Source organism: Anser anser, assembly GCF_964211835.1.
Source record: "Anser anser genome assembly, chromosome: 1".
NCBI classification, from domain to species: domain Eukaryota; kingdom Metazoa; phylum Chordata; class Aves; order Anseriformes; family Anatidae; genus Anser; species Anser anser.
In genome coordinates this window covers 113,523,531-113,542,898 of record NC_139720.1, presented here as the reverse complement: position 1 = coordinate 113,542,898, position 19,368 = coordinate 113,523,531, and the positions used below count along the sequence as shown (strand labels likewise).

Here is a 19,368-nt window from a genome sequence, read left to right as displayed (position 1 = left end):
ATCTAATCAGATGCTTCTTACTGATAATTAACTGTTTTGTTAATTAAGATGTAAAAAGCTTCTATAGAGGAAAAAAGAACAAACAAGTAATAGGTTAGAAAAGTTTCAAAGTAAATAAGAAGAAAAAGATACTTGAGCTATAATGAATACACCAATACTCAAGAGTGTTGATCTCCCCCTCCTGACAACTGCAATTTATTTCTGTATTTCTTTAGAGAAAATATACAGTGCTGTGTGTTGACTTTCTTTGGTCCTTTCTTTTCAGGCCAAATTTGAATCGCTGTTCAGAACATACGACAGAGATATCACCTTTCAGTATTTTAAGAGCTTCAAAAGAGTACGAATAAATTTTAGTAACCCTTTATCTGCGGCAGATGCTAGAGTCCAGTTGCACAAGACAGAGTTCCTTGGAAAGGAAATAAAACTGTATTTTGCTCAGGTAGGTCTCCGTGATTATCCTTGCAAGGTACTAAAGCGTAACTTACTAGTGGTAAGCTTCCACAGGTCTCCTGTCATGCTAATGAACGCTTAATTTTTCATTTTGGTTAGAGAATCACAGGTTGTTCCAAAGCTACAAGCATGTGGAGGCTCTTGACTATTTTGCACTTATGTCTCCTTTTGTATTGCTTAGATTCCCTTGGGGAAAGAGTAGATGATAGTGATCAGCATAGTCAAAGACAGAATTTACGGGGTGGGGAAAGCCAAGCGTGTTGGCCAGCAGTACACACACAGAAGAAAAGAATGCTCAAACAGTATGTGCGGGAATCCAAAGTGTAGCAGTATGTGCTCAGGACTCTAGCACATGTTTGTACTTGAAGGTTGCCGTCAGTGGAGCTCTCTAGCTAGCTAGCTTCTCCTGCTAAAGATGTGAAACTGTCTCAGGTTCTGGTAATCTGGGTGCTTTTTGGTAGCTGCTGCTTATTTTCCTCCATAAACTTAATGGGAAAATTAATCTATGTGTGTCTGTTTCAGATGTCAATAGGGACAGTCCTGAAGGAGCCAGTTTATTTATATACCTTCTAGAATTCTCACCACTCTCACTTGTGGTAATAAGTTTCAACACCATTTGTCATTAGGCCTTAAAGCCCATATCCAGCTTCCTCCTACTTCAGTATTTTAAGGACAGATACTTTCTGGTGAAGTTTCTGTAAAACTCCATAATGAGAAGACGTAGATGTACACACCTCATTGCATGTTTCATCAGAGTTAATGGATGTGGTGGCTCATCTGTATTTTGTATACGGGGTCTTTCATATAGCTCTCTTCAATAATACTGTTACATGCTGCCACCTTGAGTGCCTGTTACAGCATAACATCTAGCCAACGTTAAAATTCCTCATTAATGATGAATTCATCAATAATAGTGAAATAACTTTATTTTTTTATGCTTTTTTCAGACTTTGCACATTGGAAGCTCGCATTTGGCACCACCAAATCCAGACAAACAGTTTTTGATTTCACCTCCTGCTTCTCCACCTGTTGGTTGGAAGCAAGTAGAAGATGCTACTCCAGTGATTAACTATGACCTTTTATATGCTATCTCCAAGTTAGGACCAGGTAAACAGCCTTAGAATCACCCAAGTTTTGCTCAAGTAAAACACCTTCTCAACTGAACTTATATAATTTTTCACATGAATTACTGTTCACCAATTAAATTTATAGTATCAGAAAAAGTAAGCTGTGGTTTCTTACACATGCAGTAACTCCACAGGATCATTTGAAGGGCCCAGGCCTCAACAATATGATGTTTTGTGATTTATAGAGAGCATGAATATTGCTTCAATAACATGTTAGCTTTTTCACCAGAATTTTCAAGAAGTAGTTTCCTAAAAATAGAGGAAGTTGAGTAGCCTTCTGCAGAGACAGGAAAGTCCTGTTTCAGATGAGGACATTAAAACAGTTAACAGTTATGTAGCTCTGAACTAGAATTACCTCCCTGCATTCTGAGATAGTTTTCCACCTACACATACTACTATCTCAGTGTCAAGCTGGTTTGAGGCACTAATTTTCTTTTGGAATTAAGAGGAAGAAGTTTCTGCCACTCCCAACTCCTTGGTATTTTCATCTTCTGCAGTTTACTCAGTTTTTGGCAGCTTTGAGGTTGCTTCAGCCTGGGAAGGAAGAATGTGCCTTTCCATCCCTCTCTGTTTAAATTAGAGGAGATAACAAGAATGCACGCTTACTGTTTTATTACCATTCATTTCTAGTGCTGCCTTGTCAGCTGCTTGTCATTTCATCTGTGTAGGCTGTTGATGCATCTATTTATTAAAAATACATAGCACCACAGATAGGAGAAACAGTTCTACTTTGTATCTGTGTTTTAAACCAAATATTACGTTGATACAAAGTTCCATTAAACTGAACTAACTTGTATTTTAAGCATGCTTCAGGGATTGATATGATCACATTCCTTGATGTCATTTTATATCTCAGTTAAAACAACTTAATGAGAGTTAATGCAAATTTAATTTTCCACAATTTACAGTTTGCAACTCTGATTTAACTTGTTTGCAACTGTCCTATTAGGTTTAGGAGAGAGAACAAATGAATATATTTAGTAGCAGCATCAAAGAGGACATAAACTATAGTCTGATTTATTTTACTGTAATGTCTTTATATATCTGTTTGCCTACCAGCTAGGGAACTTTTATTACATTAATAGGAAGGGGGTGGAAAGGAGGGTAGAGGAGAACTTCTACCTCCTCATGCATCAATTATGCAGTAGTGTGTTATGGTTGTCTATGTAGCAGCTTATGGCCAACTGTATGCTGGTGAAACCCACAGTTCCTAATGAAAACTATGTGTCTCAGACCACTAGTGAATTACTCTTACCTGTGAAAATTCATACCTTGCAGTCTGTGGAGGGATAAATATCTATGCTTATGCTATGATAAAAAATGGGGTAGATTATTGCAAGTTTTTAATAAATAATAAATTTTAAATAGTGTTTGAATGATAATGGCCAGAAAAATTTATAGGAAAAATACTAAGTTAAAGTGAAGGTATAAAATGGTGCCAAAATCATGTTTATCCAGAACCGTGTAAACTAAACAGATAAGCCTGATTAGGTCTTTGAAACAATTCATCGAGAATACCCCTGACGTACTAAATATTTTTATCAAAGATTTTATTTTCCTGAAATCAGTTTTTGAAACAAAAGTCCCATAAGATTATGCTCGTTGGAATAAAAGTCGTTTTGGATGAAGCACTTGGAATAAATAGTGTTACAGCTTGCTGATCCTGTGAAAGATCAGAGCTTGCTCGGTGGATGCTGCTTTCTTAGCTACAAGCTTTCCTCTTAAATTGTATCCATACCAAAAAGAAATTTGTATGTCTTAAATATTTAAAAGTTTAGTAAGTAAAAGCTGGTGGTTTTTCCCCTGCAAGTTCTGTTATTAAGATGCCCTACGGTAAGCTTACTGGCAGATCTGCAACCCCTTTCTCCATGAGATTTTTCACATACATAGTGAATGTTAAGCCCTATAAAACTCTACCTGTTGACTCTAAGGTTTATTGGAACTTGGGCTTAATGACTCAGTACCAAGGACCCAGGTGCAAGCAAGGGTTACTTCAGCACAATGGTTTGCATGTTTTAGAAGAACTGTAGGTAAGAGCCTTTTCCTCTATGGAACTGCTGCTCTTGCCAGTTCCTGCTCCTAAAGTGCTCTAGGAAACAGAGCAGAGACCACTTTAGAGCCTCGGCATGCTAGGGCATGCAATTTGTCACAGGTGTTAGCTCTCAGACAGCTGATCACTGAAGCGGTCTTAGAGGAGACTGTTTTCTCCATTGAGAGGTAAAGAATATAAAGAAACACGGAAAAAAAAAAAACATAAGGAGAGCTCATCAGGGAAGTGGTGGAAAGAAATAGTTTGGTTTTCCCCTGATCTAACATAAGATTAAAATTATTTAACATCTGGTTAGATTTAAAAACAGTTATTAACCTTGTGGTTAAAAGCGGAGTTCAAATCAGTGGTCAACCAAATTTGTGTCATAGTACATCTGTACCCAGACTGTATTCTATCTCCGTATTTCCCCTTGTGATGCTTGTGATGCGTAATGCTTGCTGTCTAGCTCTTGCTCCACAGAATGCCAGAACAGTTTTAAAGCACCTCTGTGTGAGGTGGGTAAAAGCGCATCCAGCTTTCTTAACAGTGAAAGCTTTGGAGGGAAAGGAAGATCCTGTGGTTTTGTCATCACTGAGGAAAAATAAGTCTGCATGGTACAGTGAATGGATAGTCTTTGTATGCTGTAAAATGACCAAAAAAAAAACCAAACACCACACACCAGGAAGTCTTACGACAGCTCACATAGAACACTTTCTTAAATGCCTAGGGTAACTTACTTACATTCTCATGTAATAAAGTAGCTGAGCGCTGTTGCTTTGGAAATAGTACTTAAATACTTCTGGATGATGAATGATGGTTAGCACAGATGTCTGTGACATCTGATGCTTTGTGACATCAGGCTTTTAGTCATCGATGTATTATACAAATAGCATTAAAAAGAACAAGTCTTTTCCTTTTAGTAATTTCTTTCATACTTTTCTACAAAATAGATCATTTTTAACCAGTTTTGCTAATATTTTAATTTTCAGGAGAAAAGTATGAGCTACATGCTGCAACTGACACTACCCCTAGCGTTGTTGTCCACGTATGCGAGAGTGACCAGGAAAACGATGTGGAAGAAGAAACAAAGAAACCCAAACCAAAAATTATTCAGACAAGAAGGCCGGATTATACCCCTGCCCATTTAAGTTGAACTGCCATAGTATTTCAAGGGTTACAAGTAGGTGTGTTCAAGGGAAACATTTACTATGGAAACGGCAGGTCACAGGTTTGGTGGCAACAGCAGCAGTTGTAGTAGGAGAAATTCCAATGTAAGTTTGCTCAGAAAAAAATACAGGAATTTTCATCCTTATTTTTGATGCTGCAGGTCAATAGATGTCACGGGTGTATTCCCCGATCACTGGGAATGAAGATAGGCAGAAGACAACATTTTGAAACCTAACAAGACGAACTGTGGGTTTATTTTTTGGGGGTACTGTAGGCTTTTACATTATAAAGCAACAGGGAGAAGCTTTCTTTGTTCTGTCTCTCATAAATCCTCAAACTAATAGGCTAGTCATTGTGTGGCATACATAGCGATAACAGAGGTGGTTTTAAAGGTAAGACATTGGGAATTGTAAACCTTTTTTCTTATAATAGATTTTGTGCATGTGTATTCTTGGTCTTCTGAAAGTAACTTTGCATTATTTTCTATAGTTTCTCACATGTTTTTGGAAATCTGGGAAATTGTTTAAAGTATTTATTATCTCAGCATCCCGGAGTTACTACTAGATATGTATATACATATATATTTATATTTGTTTTTATTGGCACTCAGTTTTCAGCAGGCATACAATTTATTTGGCACCCTACCTTGGTGCTATGCAACTTGTGCTATTAAAATTTTACTCTTTTAAATGCCTATGTAGGGTTTTGTCTGGCAAAGTTATAGAAAAAATGTGCAATAGGAAAGTTGTTTAAATAAGTTGATTTTAAATTATTTAAGCTTAAATAATTTATATCTTCAATAACATTTGTTCAGTAATCTCGACTTTCTCATTTGGAAAAAAAAATAAGTATTCTTAAATGTATAAATAAAGTTAATGTTGCATATTCACAGCAATGTATTTTTCCAGTGAAAAAAATGGTAATGAATGGAGAGTAATGAGAACGCTACTCAATATGTGAATCTACGCTGCTGTGAACAAAGGTCTAACAGTGATTGGAAAATTGCACACACTGTGTAGAACAGCGAAGCGAGATGGAGTGCCTTTTCCTCATTCATTCCTGATGTGAACTGTTCTACAAGCTGCACACTTGTATCTTTTTCTACTGGCTTTCTATGTCAATAAGAATATACTTTCTTAGCTTTGCTTCCAAAATAAGCTGGTATTTAGAAATGCTTAATGCCAAGTAATGATGCATACTTAAGTAATGGGTATACGTGGGAGAAGCTTTTTTTATATGTTAGTGTTTAAAGACAGTAGCTTATCACATACAAGTTTGGTGGAAGAAAGATGGCAGAAGTGTATTTTCTTATTTGTTTTTTAAAATGGAGATCTTCACTTTGAAATGGATTTCAGTATTTTTTTTAAGAGATAATAACTGATATCTATGGTAAAATATCACAATTTTTAGGGGATGTTTGAAGCTTTCCAACATGTTTCTAAAAATCAAAAGTTTGGTTCTGTCAGTTCAGTTTTGCCACAGTTGGTCTGAGGATGAGTTTTGTAGCTGGAGTTAATGTTTTAAAAAAAAATCCATTCAGTGCCATTTGAAGCAAACATTAATTTAAATACCCAGGTTCACACCTCATTTTTAAAATAAAATATTAGTGAAGCAAGTTGTGTAATGAAGCCATTCCCAGCTGTGGTGCAGTGTAAACGTGGTTTATTGAAGTCATGTCATTATACTAAGTAAAACAAAGATTGATATCCTGTGACCAAAGATAAGAGGAATATATTAAACTTTAGTTATGACCTTGTTCTGATTGTTTCAGTTCACAGGGCATACCGAACACTGACAATTGGTGTCTATCTTGGACCTAACTCAAGTGGTACACTCTCCAATTTAAGGTGCTTAAGGTTATTTTGCTTTTTTAAGGTATAACAATCAGCTGGATACATGTTCTGCTTATTAACACCCCAAAATAAATAAAATGGAGAGGAAACCTTGTAAGCTTGATACAACTGTCTTTAAGCCTTCCCAAGACTTTTTCCATGTTTCTAAAATTACTGCTGGGCTTAGGGTGTTTTACTTCTTACAGTTTGAAATTGTTGAAATCATTTTTGTCCTCTTTCCATTTTTATATGATTACCAGTCAAAGTATTAGTTTTGCATTAGAGACTTAGTTGTTGCTCTGCTTTGTAGCGATACAAAGAAAGCAGTGCTGATTTTCAAGTAAAAGTAAAGAAAGCTAAACAAAAATACGATTTTCCCAGTTTAGTACACTGCCATCTGCCTCATAAAGGTGGGCACTGGAAACCATGGATGGAAGACTTGGGATGGCTACCCTTCTGATGGTAATTGTAAACAAAGATGGTGAGACAGTAACTTGCCTGTTTTTTCTGGTTCTGTATCTTGGCTTGTGCCACCTTCTGTTATCGTTACTACAGTATATTGCTTGCTCTGTTTTTTTAAACATTCAAATGAATGCTTAGTTGGTATTTTATACAATTGTATAGTATGGGGCATATTTAAATTAAAATATTTTGTCTTCTTGTAAATGTTGTGGTGTTTCTCCATGAAACTATTTGAAGATTTTGCACCAAAACATGAACTTAAAGCTTCCAAACATTGTTGATTTGAATAAGGTTAGAATATTAGAATATTGTTCCATCCTTACCAACAAAATGGATTTATTCACAGTGAAACACTTCCCAGCCTTTTGCTTAAGTGACTTGTGTGATCTTGATGCAAGTCTGAGAATCTACTAGTAAATTAAGTGGTCCAAAATATTGCGCTTAAAAACTGATTCTTCTATGCCTAAAGTTGATGTGCTTCCTAATAACGATACCAACGTTTTACTATTCTATAATAATCCCTCTGCGTTCATATTATCTTTACCAGTTTTCTTCTACAGCACGAATAATTCTATATTTAAAGCTTTTGGAATATGAAAATGTCAATATTTCTTGGGCTTTTACCTGGTAATCCTATGTCTCTGAGTTGCAAAACATATACAAAAATGCACTGAAGGTTTCACTCAGTATGAAACAGAAATTCACTCATGGTGCAGAAAGGAGTTATTGATATTAATGCTGGTCATTCTTCTCAGTACTTATGACTGGGAAGTATTGATGTTTTTAAGTAATTGTCCTATACAAGGAAATGGTTTGAAGTAGCAGTTCTGTTGCTTATAAATAGCAGGCCCATCCAGGGGAATTCCTACATAGGCTAACAGGCATAACTTGATCCTTAAGTGATCTAACAAAAGATACAAGGTATTGTGCAATTTCAAGCAACAGCAATTGAACCATCCTATTTTACACAGATAATCTCTAATTTCATTTCTTTTGGGGATGTACAACTCACTGTTTTATTATTTGCATTCTGCATAAGGATAGCGTCCATGATCGTATAAATGTGGAAGTAATCATTAGTTGTCATTTATCAAGACTTGTCAGTTTAGTGATGCGCATTGCTATCATCAGGTTCTGTATTTGTGCATGCATTACTGCATTAATGACCTTACCAAGGTGAATTCAACAACTTGTAAGACTGAAGTTTGTTTCTTATCAGGGTGTTGTTTTTCAGAGCAGCAGTAAGTGTAGTAACTTTGATATTTGAAATACTGGACAAGTGTATTAGTTGTTCATGTGTAGTCCAGACTTGTCAAGGGTGGGGAAGGAATGAACTCCAGCAACTCTCTCATACCATTTTAACAGTTACAGCATGGGTTTTCCCCTAGGCATAATCACCTGCCTAGTCAAGTTTTGTTTTGTCACACTAGAAAGAACGTCTTGGGGGAAGACCAGTTCTTTAACTTGAAACTGTGATTTGTATCTATAAAGCTGGCTTGCTAGCTGTGGTATGTCCAGAGCCCTCTCCCACTTCCAAACATGCTGTGGTAGCAAGGGGTAGGCCCTTACTCTAGGCATGGGCCAAGTTCAGAAATTCACTCAGTAGGCTTAGCTGTTGCACTTCCTCTATCATCTTTGCTTTTATCCTGGATTATGTCCAACACGCTTGAGAGGCATTTTACAGAAAATTATGCCCACTTAACGCTTTTATTAATTCATGTTTGGATGTCTAAAAACAAGACTACAGAGCAACCAATAATAATGAAGACAAGATATTCCCCAAGACACTGTACTCTACCATGATAAATCAAGACCAGAAAAGTGACTCAGCTGATAAGTAGTCAATGGGATGGACCTGGCAGGACTGGATTTATCTTCTTTGACAAAATTTCTGTTGATAAGTAATAACTATTCCACTTGAAACTTTTGTCATTTACCTGGTCTGTGCTTATGTGCACAAATTGCAGCATCTCAGTCACCTTGCTTGCTTTTTTTTTTTTTTTTTGAGTAGCTGGCAGTTGGTTTTTAGTGTGGTACACTCTGAGGTATGAAAAAATGAAATGACAGGAGTTTAAGTATGAAAGATTAAATAGGTGGAGAAATGCTCAAAGTGGTACTTGATCACTTCTGGCAGTTGTGTTGTCACCCATTCTCTTTGGGACTTTCTCCGTCTGAAAAAACAGCCCAAGAAGCTGCAGTTCTTCCTAATGTTGTTTTTCTGCTCTCACCTGTCTTCCTCAAGATGCCATTCCCTCTGTTACCAAAACATTGAGGGTCTCTGGGTGTTTAAAAGGGTTTCCTGGGTCTTCCTGAAACACTTTTTATCTGAGGATAGAGCTCAGTGTCTGTGGCTTCAGAACTTCACTATAGGCTTTACAAGGGTTTTTACAAAGGTCTTTGCAAGCAGCATAGCATGGGGGGAGCAACAATAGGAATTTTTTTGTTTATTCTTCAGTCTAACGCTGCTTTGGCTATCAGCTTTTGACTCTGTCAATAATAACTTTCATAGTTTCAGTGATTATGAAGATGTAGCTTGCAGGTGGTAGGTGGTTGTCCTCAGAGAGTGAATTTGGTTTTGTTGGTTTTTGGTGGTGGTGGTTTGTTTTGTTTTTGTAGCTTTGTTCCATTTTGAAATCTTTCTTCCACTACACATCTTTTTTGCCCTTCTACCTACATATTGGAGTTGACTTGATACTATCTACCAAGCAGGGCCGTTACCTCCTTGGATTTTATGTATGACTTTGTTTGCACCTGCCTTCATATTCAGTGTGTATGTGTCCTGCCACAGGTATGCACCAGGCACTTATTTTATTTGCAGTTTCATTACTTACACATCCCACTTGCATGAACTTTTCCAACATTCACCTAATGCTCAAGGTGTCTTGTTTTTTGTTAATCCTAACGAAATTACATCTGCTTTTCTGTTTGATCTGTGTTGCATGTCTACCACTGTCATTTATACATGTTTAACCTTTATTTCTTTTACTGGTGTAGGTTGTTGTGCTCTGTTCTGGTGCTGTGCATCTGTAACTCTGGCCAAGCCATAATCAATTCCCAGGGTCACATACCTTCAGTACTTATGTAGGCCTGGAAACAAGGCAGATTCCCATGGGTGCAATGCTGGCCACTTGGTACTGTTGTCCAAATCTCTGAAAATTTTGAGGTGTTTTTCCCTGCTCTACCACTTCCCAAGTCCAGTGAAGAGAAGCTTGTTCAAGGATAAACAAATGTACAAAGAGCCCTAGAGTATAGACAAGAGTTTGACTCATAGCTCTTCTTTTTCCTTCTCTCTCTCTCCACCTTTAATTTTCTTTTTAACTTGTTACAGTTTTTAGTCAAAATATACTCTTTACATAATGCTCTACTTTGAGTCTTTGCATTTGATATTGAGGGTTTCTGTGGGTAACCAGTCACAACTTAGATGTTTCCATATTCATTTTCTTGAGTGCCCCTAGACCCTCACTGCTTTAGTTAAAGGTTTTACCAAAAGGGCCCTGCTGAGGTCTACTGCAGATCTCTGGAGAAAGAAACAGAAAACTTGTCTGTCTTTTCTTTTTGTGCTACCTAGAGTTATGTCTCTCCCCTAAAGTGCCAAAGATGAGAACTCACTGAATATTTGGAGCTACTTCAGTATCAAGCCTTTAGGAATACTGGAGAGGAAAAGTTATCCTTAAGTGTCATTCAGGTAGACATCACTATTATTTCACTTGAATTTCCTTTATGGGAGTGTGTTGTACCTTTTGAGGTGCTGAGGGATGCCTCTAGATCCACATCTGTTCTGGAGCTCCTCTTCAATTTCTCTGCCTCTGTGCATTGAAGTGGTTGAAAGTTTATCCTGTGGCCTCTGCCAAAATCCTTTTGTTACTCTCCTCTTTCCATGACATTATAAACCTGCGTCCCCTGATTCTTAAGATAGTTTTAACTTATTATTTGGTAGTTCTTCTAAGGCTGTAAAATGCATCTTTCAAATCCTAAAAAGCTTTAAATAGATTTGGTGAAATCACCTTCGTGATGTTTCCTTACAGTGTCTGTCTCTTAACAGGAAAATTAAGTAAAATAGTAAACTGTAACATTCAGACACTAAATTAGAAGATGATCTTCTTGTAGCAAGTGGCCATTTCTGGTTACATTGTTACAGGTGTTTTCAAAGGAACTTATTTTTTATGTTTCACAGACATTCATGCTTTATTTTATGATCCACAAATGAAATTAAATATGGCTCTTGTGAGCTACTAATTCATATCAGGTTGTTTCAAGAGGTCCAGAGAAATTTTATAAACTAGAGACCTTGAATTAGGTTATTGCTTGGAGGTCAGCTTTTTTTTGACAAAGCTATCAGAATTATTTTTAAACAACTTTTTGTTGTTGTTGTTTGAAAAATCATTAAAACTCACTACTTAGGATACCTGAGTTTGATTTAAATGGTGCTTTCACTAGGGATCTCTTGGAAAATAAGGAATTAATCTTGTATGTTCTCTAAAAAGAGATTCTGAATCCGTTTTTGTTTAATTTCCAAGATGCAGTTGTTTGGGTTGCTTTTTTTCTCCCTTTTTTCTCTATTCCTTTCTTTTTCATTAACTGCTTTGCATGCTGTGTGATTTGAGTAAGAACTTGGATCTGAACTTTCGTGTAGTTCTCAACAGAATTTTGCATATACATTTGGGGGAGGGTGGGGCAGGGGGAAACTTGTATGATCAGAGCCTTAAAGCATAATTAAGCTGTTGTTTAATTTAGATGAATTGAAAGAGGTACGTGGAGGTGCCCAATAGGTGGAGCTAAATATCAAGCAATGCCATTGCGTACTACTGGATAAAATTAAACGAAAAACTCAACCTCCAGCTAAGGCTCCCATCATGGTAGCAGATGTGGAAAAGAAATAACTTCGCTACCGGGCTGTGAAAGTACATTGTTCCTTACCTCTGATCCCTTTGGGATGTTGCTTGAAACATTTCTGTATCGTATACAAAATTTTGTAGTGAAATACTTTTTAAAGATAAAAGTGGTAAATTGCAGTGTGGCACACCTGGTTCCCTGCTTGACTTCATTGGTACCATTCATGAGAAAAAGTTCACATAGGCAAAGTGTTTAAATCCTGATCCTAAGAAATCCTAATCCTAAGCAATCAGGTGAGAGCGGGTTACCTGCTGGAAGTTAGCTAGCCATTAGTTCAGCTTGTTAGGAGGCCACAGGGGTGCAGCACAGGTTTTGAAGGCTTTCATATCTGTTGTGCACTTTGTGCTTCATAGTCTCTAAAATGCCCATCGCCGAGGATGCCATATGTCATGGCAAGGTTGCTTCCAGTACTTGGGTAACTTTGTGCATCTCTGTATGGGTATCTCTGTATGCAAGTAAGCATGCAGACCGTAAAATGGGATTAATCCAGGTGACGAAGCATTTTGTATGTTTGCTGTTCGTGCTGCGGTGTAGCAGTTCCTGTGGAGAGAAGCTTCTCCCTACAGGGAAAGAGAGCAGAAGTAATTACTGCAATGCACATAACAAGAAAAACAAGTTGTAAAAGGCTGGCGTGCATTGCAGGCTTGCAGAGATGGTTAATGCTTCTAATTTTGAAGACTTCTTTATATTAAAACTTTTCAAACTAGTGTTAATCCAAATCCCGTATTTAAGTGAACCATCTCAAAGGAACTGTAACCAGCAGTGAAGCTATGTGTTAAAGGTGGGGTGTGATTTTATACTAAAGGATAGAAACAGCCTGGGATGTAGTTCTGTAGGGGTTGCTTTATCATTCTCCCTGCTAGCTGCCCTGGCTGACCTTTGTGCCGTGTAAATGAGAGTAAAAATTGTTAGTGTTACCTGCTGTTAGACATGTTTAAATTATTATAATGAAAAACTCCAAAGGGATTTTTGTCAAATTTTCTTAAAACTGCTTGCTTTGAAGGGGCACAAAGAGCACATATATTTGTGTCCAGTCAGTTTTCACTGTAAAAGGTGAAGTTCAAGTACTAGTTTATATATATATCAAGCGATGCTAATTCACAGGGTGTATTTGATTTAGACAAGCTCATCCAAAAGCATTTCTTAATGTGAGTTATGGCCAGACTAATCCAAAAAGCAGCAGCTACACGAAGTGCTTTTAACAGCCATGTGGATTTTGTCTTTTTCCAGTATTGGAGTTGAATGGTGTTGGATTGTTAAAAGTAAACTAACGATCAATGTATTGATTTTTATGAAAGCTGCAAAAATACATGACTTGGCATAAGAAGACAGTTGCATACCCTAGCCCTTTATACCTCGTTTTCCCCTCCTGAGATTTTGCCCATACTGTAATGGGGAGTTTGATCACGCCAGCATGGCATGGCTTGAAGCAGCAAGACATGACTGAAATGGTTCAGGTGCTGAAGTACCTCCGGGTAGAAAGCCAGGGTATTCACCACCGGTTTAGCTGGTGCCCCCTGCTCAGTGAGGGCAAACAGATCAACAGTCAGCTGGCATTTCACCAGTGAAAATCTGTGGAGACAGCTCGTTTATTCCTCTAGAAAGTGACGGATCTTTCAGTGGTTTTAGTGTTGTCTTGATATCCTCAGATATCCTATGTCCTGCTCATATGTTCCAAAAAATGATGTTTCTGTTCTTTTCAGGGTTGCAGAAACGGCCAGCCGCTGAACTAAATGCCGCATGGAAGTTTTTGTTCAGCCATGTAATTACTTCTCAAACTTACCTTTTAAATGATTTGTGTGTACTTCGTACCTCATTCAAAGGAGGGAGAGCATGCAATGAGAATATGCACGCTAGCATATCTGTTGTGAGAGGGAATTACAGCATCTTCCTTGTTCTGATGCTGAAGGTCAAACCTATTGCATGTCATAACACGCACTATTCTGGCTGAAGGCAAATGGCCTTGTTTGTGTTGAAGGACACTTGGAAGGAGTTCTATTTTCGTAAAGGGAAAAAAGTGCTGCAGGGAAAAGTCTTGCCTGTGATTGCTTTTCCATTCTGCGTAAGGTGGCTCTTTCTGAAACAAGGTAGCTGCCCACGCTGTCTTAAGAAGCATATCTAAGTGCATCTTAGATAGATTGGAGTTAGGCTTGTATTTCCTCAGCTGTACAAAGAAGTTCATTTAGAGAGATGAAAACGGTTTTCAAGAAGAGCTTTTGCGTGCTGCAGTGCATTCCTCCAGATGTTATTTTTCCATGAGATTTCCTACTTTGAGATTTTAGGGAAGAGGAGGTGGTGGTCAGACTGAGACAGAGGGAAGAGAGAGGGAGCATAATGTGGTAGAAAAGGTGGGAAAAGCTGGAGGGAGGACCTAAAGAAATACTAGGAGCAGGTGAGCTGATTTGCAATTAGGAAACGGGGGGGGGGGGGGGGGGGGCAAATGAGAACACAGAGCAGCTGTCAGTAGTGTCTGTTGTTGTTTTCCTGCAGTATTTGAGATGTTTGTATGATCTGTGACCTGACCCAAGGCACTGTGTGGGGAAAGGAGAGAGCAGGGCTGGTGTAGTGTTCCTCTGCCTAGTCTGGTTCCTAGATGAGAAGATGGTTTCACCAGATCTCACCTAAGACTGCCACCATCACTTCCCCTGTCTGGGTTAGTCAGCAGAGCGGCCAAGTGTCAAGTGTCTCAGGTTATGTGCTGGCATTTGTCACTCTCTCACTTCTGCCTGTGTCCCAAGCAGGATGGCCAGCAGCAACCACAGCTGTTTTTCTTGGTCACGAGAGGCTCACCTCAGCCCGGAGCGTGAGGCAGCCGGAGGCCTGCCCTGGCTAGTGCCAAGCCTGCATGAAGTCATGGGGGGAAAGGAGAGGCAAAAGAGATTCCTGAGGCTGAACTGGGAGTCTGGGTATGGGAAAGAACCGAGACAAAGAACCAGAGTTTGACCTGGACATCAGAGCAAGCTCGGCTCAGGTTTCATCTCCTTCTACACCTCAGTGCCCCCACGTACACCTCCTCGCTGTGGAGGCAGCAGTCCTCCAGGTTCTTTGTACCCACCTGCAGTACATCTGTTCCCACAGAGACTGCTGTGCTGATTCCAGCAGCTGGCCCTTCCTGGCACAAAAGCACGTCATCTCCCAAAACATGCTCCACAGCACCAGGTTCCTCGTGCAACACCAAGTGCCTCCCAGCTCCCTACCGTCATCCTCGTTTTTGAGGTTCGCAGCAAGTAAGCCTCTACTTCCTCATGCTCCAGTGGCACACGTGCAATTCACTGACCTCGCTTCACCACTTGAATGTGAACCAAGGGGACAGGTCGAATGACCTTACCAGTCATGGTGCTGATCAGGGTCTGGTTTTCAAGGTTCAGCCAAGCACAGCCACGGTATTCTTTTAAGAAGTACAAGCAAATGTAATTTCTTTGCTTATTTTTAAAGTTTTAAGGACTCAGGCATTTTCTGGGAATTTTTGTTTTATGGAGACAATTCACTCTGATAGCATGTACATATATATGCATGTTCTACAGTGTATAGCTGAGCTTATCCAAAGGACTGGATCAGAGGTGTTGCCACATCTGAGGAAGTGTGCTCAGATGCAGCGCGCTCACAATAAGCAGGGGAATGCTAACCAAACTGTGCTGGAGGACTACAAGAAGGAGTGAGAGCTTTTACCGCCTTAGATCCCTTGAGGAAAAGTGAGATGAAAAATCTTCAGGCTAATGAAAATAATGTGGTTTATGCTGCTTGAAATCTTCAAGAAAGGGGAAGGGACTGTTGTATCAGACAGTAAAGTCTTGGATTCATTTGGGTGAGTCATGGCAAGGTACTTGGTTTGAAGTCTCAGCTGTACAAAGCAATACCCCAAGCAATTTGACATGTAACCGTGAGTTTTCTAGGTACCTTCAGCTCTGTATACTCCTTCTAGGGTAACATTACAGAATGGAAACTTTGACACAACCTTAATTATAGGCTAGTGCTGCTGTAATATAGCTCCTGTAGGTAGGTCAAAAAGCTTCCTGAGTGTAGTGCGGTGTCCTGGTACGTGCTTCCTGAGGAGCAGCTCTGATGGCTAGCTGCTGAGTAAGGAGAGTGTTAAGCAGTCAAAATTTTTACATGAGATTAAGAAGAAGGTGCATCGCATTACGCTGTTAATCCCTCTGCCAAATTGTGTTGTGTGGGAGAGACATTTAGCGAGAACTTTCCATGCTTTGTCAGTCTGTGGAATCATTCAGGAAATGAATAGTACTGTTTGGGGGAGGGCTTGTTGGTTGGTAGTAAATACCCAGTCCTTCTCCATGGAGCACGACAATGAATTAACTCACCCATATGTCCTAGAACTTCCTTCTGTTCCCAAGGGTTTCCGAAATAGTACTGCTCAGTGCTTGATCCTTGCCTCCCTTATGTGACCGATGTCTTGCTGGAGCCGTTTTGGGGCTCATTTTATGCACAGCCCGGTTTCTGTGTCAGAATGTCAATAAGGAAGCAAGGTGTTGCTGTGTTGTTTTAGGGGTTTGTTGCTCATCGGGTATTAGGGTTGTTGAGAGCCGTGGAAGATGCGTGGGCTGTGTGGAGGAGGGAAGAAGAACCGCTCAGATTAACAGCTGTGATTAATTGTTGTTCACAGTGACGCATACGCTCTGCAAACACCAGGCTCACGAAGGTCTCTGCCTCAAGCAGCTCTGAGCTGCAGTGTGAGCAGAGAGGACATCCAAGCATGTGAGAGAGGACACTGAGGAGGCCAGAAAAAATAAGTCACCGGGCACAAGTAAGGTGTGGAGGACAGGGCAGGTACAGCCTCTTCATGAATCCCTGTCTGCTACCTATCGTGAATGGATCTTCTGGTTAGGCCTCTCCTAATTAGGTCTTTAAAAGACTTTTCAGATTCAGACCCTGGTTTAAAAGCTGGGCCCTATTCTAACGTGTATTTGAATCTGTCTAAATCCCACTCTTGTGCCACTTGTGCAGGCTGGACTGCAAGAGGTGGTGGAAACTGTAAGAAGTACGGTCTGGCAGAGGATGCCAGAGCTGTTCCATTCAGCTGCAGTGGATGCCTTCCCCTGCTCAGCCGAGGCATGCAGAATAGCTTGCACATCTAAATAGCTGCTGGCTGCTGGCAGAAAAAGAAGTGCACTGAAGAGGCGCATTTGCTCTGTTACCCACTCATGACAGCCCGAAGGTAGCCAGAGGTGCTGTCGCCTGTTACCTAGGGTGAGAGGGAAGCGGGAAGGCTGCCACTTTGCAGGTGTTAGTCAGCCCGCACAGCACTGCTGTCCCCAGCCCGTGTAAAAGCAAGCGCTTCCGCAGCTGACACTGCAAAATCGCCGAGCCTGGGTCTGGAAATGGCAGGCTTCTGCCGATGACACCACAGCTTGGCTGGCTATAAGGCTGCTTGGTATCTGCAGATGCTAGCTATTTTGCTTCCAGACTTCTCAATTTCCCCGTGCTCCACTTGATTACGCGTTGCCAGATGGCGCAGCAAATCCTGCACCAGCTCCACAAACAAACCCCATGAAGAGGGCTGCAGACAGGAACCATGTGGAGAATTTATACTGCGGATATCTTGGGGTCTGGCCAGGTATGGGGAGCTTCCAAGAGAAGATGATAAATAATGGCTGGATGCAGGAGAGATGCCTACAGTGACTCTAACGAGGGCAAAGGAATAAAGGACATTTTATTTATCACAGAAAATCAACGTGGCACAGAAAATGTACATGGCAAATGTCCTACGTTCCTTGAACACTTCTGTCATTTTGTGGTTTTGTTGGTGGTTTTTTTTTTTGGTTCTTTGGTTGTGGAGTTTTGTGAGTTTTTTTTTGAGTACCAAAATATCCAGTTGTAAAGTGGATATCCACAGGAAAGCAAGTTTCCTCTGCTCTGTGACTTGCGGAACAGCTGGTTTTAAACATCTATTACAGGTAAAAATGATATTTGGCAGTGGCGAAGCTTTTAAAGTTCTTTTTAAGTAACTTGGTAGACAATGCAGGATGATGTTTTGATACATGTACGAGGTCTGTTCACAGAGGTCCAGATTCTTCTTAAGCTCTGTGTCCCAGACCATCCATCACAGCAGTAATATTTTTGGGGTATTACCAGAGCATCCTAAACGCATTAGAAATGCGACTGCATTAAACACCGGAGCTCATCTGCTGTTGAATCGCGTCAGCACTGGCTGTCGTGGCGACACAATTAGCCGGCTCCGTCTTAGGTCAGCCTTTGCATTTGGGTGAGGTCCAAACCTGCAGGCATGTGAGCATCCAGCCTCCTGTGATCTTTTCCTTTATCAGCAAATCAGATGCCCGTGTTGCGCCTCTTAAAACGGGCATCAAAGCTCTACGTGGTGAGGCAGATGGATCCTCAAGCACAAACAGCTGCTCTCAGATTTTTTTTTCCATTATCTCCCAAGAAAGAACATAACTTTCCCGCTGGGGAGGTGGGAGGAAGGGGGAGGGTCTGTGCACTTTCCCAGGCCCCTGGCATGTTCAGACTCCCCAGCTAGCACTATTAACCCAGCAGGCATCAAGCATTTACAACTAGAAGCTGCACTCACAGCTGCTGACAAAAGATTTTCAGGTGGTAGAGGCTGAACTCGGCTGCTTGAAAGCCTTTTAACTAACTTGCGGATCCAGAACTGCAAAGTGTTATTCCCTGCCATTCCCGCTAGTGCAAATCCAATTGCATGAGTATTAAAAAAGGAAAAAAAAAAAAAAAAAAAAGTACATGGACAATTTCATCTGAAGATTCTCCAATGGGGTAAAATCCATTTCCTTTGCTCTTCAGCACCTCAAAGGGCCAGGACTGGTTCCACACAATTTACACACACACACACCCTCTGGTCTTCAGCTGCAGTGTCCTTGCTGCCAGGTGAAGGAGCGTACTGCAAGCATCTTAATGGCAATTACCCCTTTTCTTTGATTCTCTTTTTCCTTTTGATAATTATTTGTTGGTACAGAATATGGAGTGGAAGAGATGTCTCTGCGGTTGCAACCACAGAAAATGGTGATGGATGCATGCTTGAAGCCCTTGTGCTCCAAATCAACATATTTCTACTGATTTAACGTCAGTTAACAGGACATTATCAAACAAACTAAAACACCAGGGGATTTTTTCTTTGACGGCAGAACAGTAAGCTTTTGTGCTTGGTTTGCTCTGGGCGGAGTGGGGGGGAGCGTGGGAGGGAAAGCACTCTTTCCCCTTTTCAGCTGAAAAAAAAAAAAACAACAATTATTTGCCCTCACCTTGCTCCAAACCCAGTTTGCTTTGTTGGCCAATTGCTGTTTGGGCAGGTAGGTAAACTCAAACCCACCCTGCGGAAGAAACGTAGGAAAGTTTTGGTTTAACACATCTGACCGGCACTCAAAACTGGAGGGCTGGTCCGGCAAACCCAGACACTTTCCAGAGCACGTGGTGGTGC

At 40.2% G+C, this 19,368-nt stretch overlaps 2 protein-coding genes and 1 long non-coding RNA gene across 4 annotated transcripts in view; 2 read left to right on the top strand and 1 right to left on the bottom strand.

Annotated features, from left to right (window-relative positions):
- The window catches only part of RCAN1 (regulator of calcineurin 1), a 42,369-nt gene extending 35,098 nt beyond the window's left edge, over positions 1-7,271 (top strand). For both annotated transcript variants that reach the window (XM_083819973.1, XM_083819974.1), the window contains exons 2-4: positions 266-439; positions 1,398-1,557; positions 4,596-7,271. In XM_083819973.1, the coding sequence (XP_083676099.1) occupies positions 266-439; positions 1,398-1,557; positions 4,596-4,759 (498 nt within the window). In that variant the 3' untranslated portion in view covers positions 4,760-7,271. The remainder of the gene's footprint in view (positions 1-265; positions 440-1,397; positions 1,558-4,595) is intronic.
- Positions 4,593-19,368, bottom strand: part of LOC310892342 — a 27,222-nt gene continuing 12,446 nt past the window's right edge. Inside the window, exon 2 of the long non-coding RNA XR_014578056.1 lies at positions 4,593-12,520. This is a non-coding gene — a long non-coding RNA (uncharacterized lncRNA). The remainder of the gene's footprint in view (positions 12,521-19,368) is intronic.
- The window catches only part of KCNE1 (potassium voltage-gated channel subfamily E regulatory subunit 1), a 24,184-nt gene continuing 19,211 nt past the window's right edge, over positions 14,396-19,368 (top strand). The window contains exon 1 of the mRNA XM_083819976.1: positions 14,396-19,079. The gene's annotated coding sequence lies outside the window, so the exon portion shown is untranslated. The remainder of the gene's footprint in view (positions 19,080-19,368) is intronic.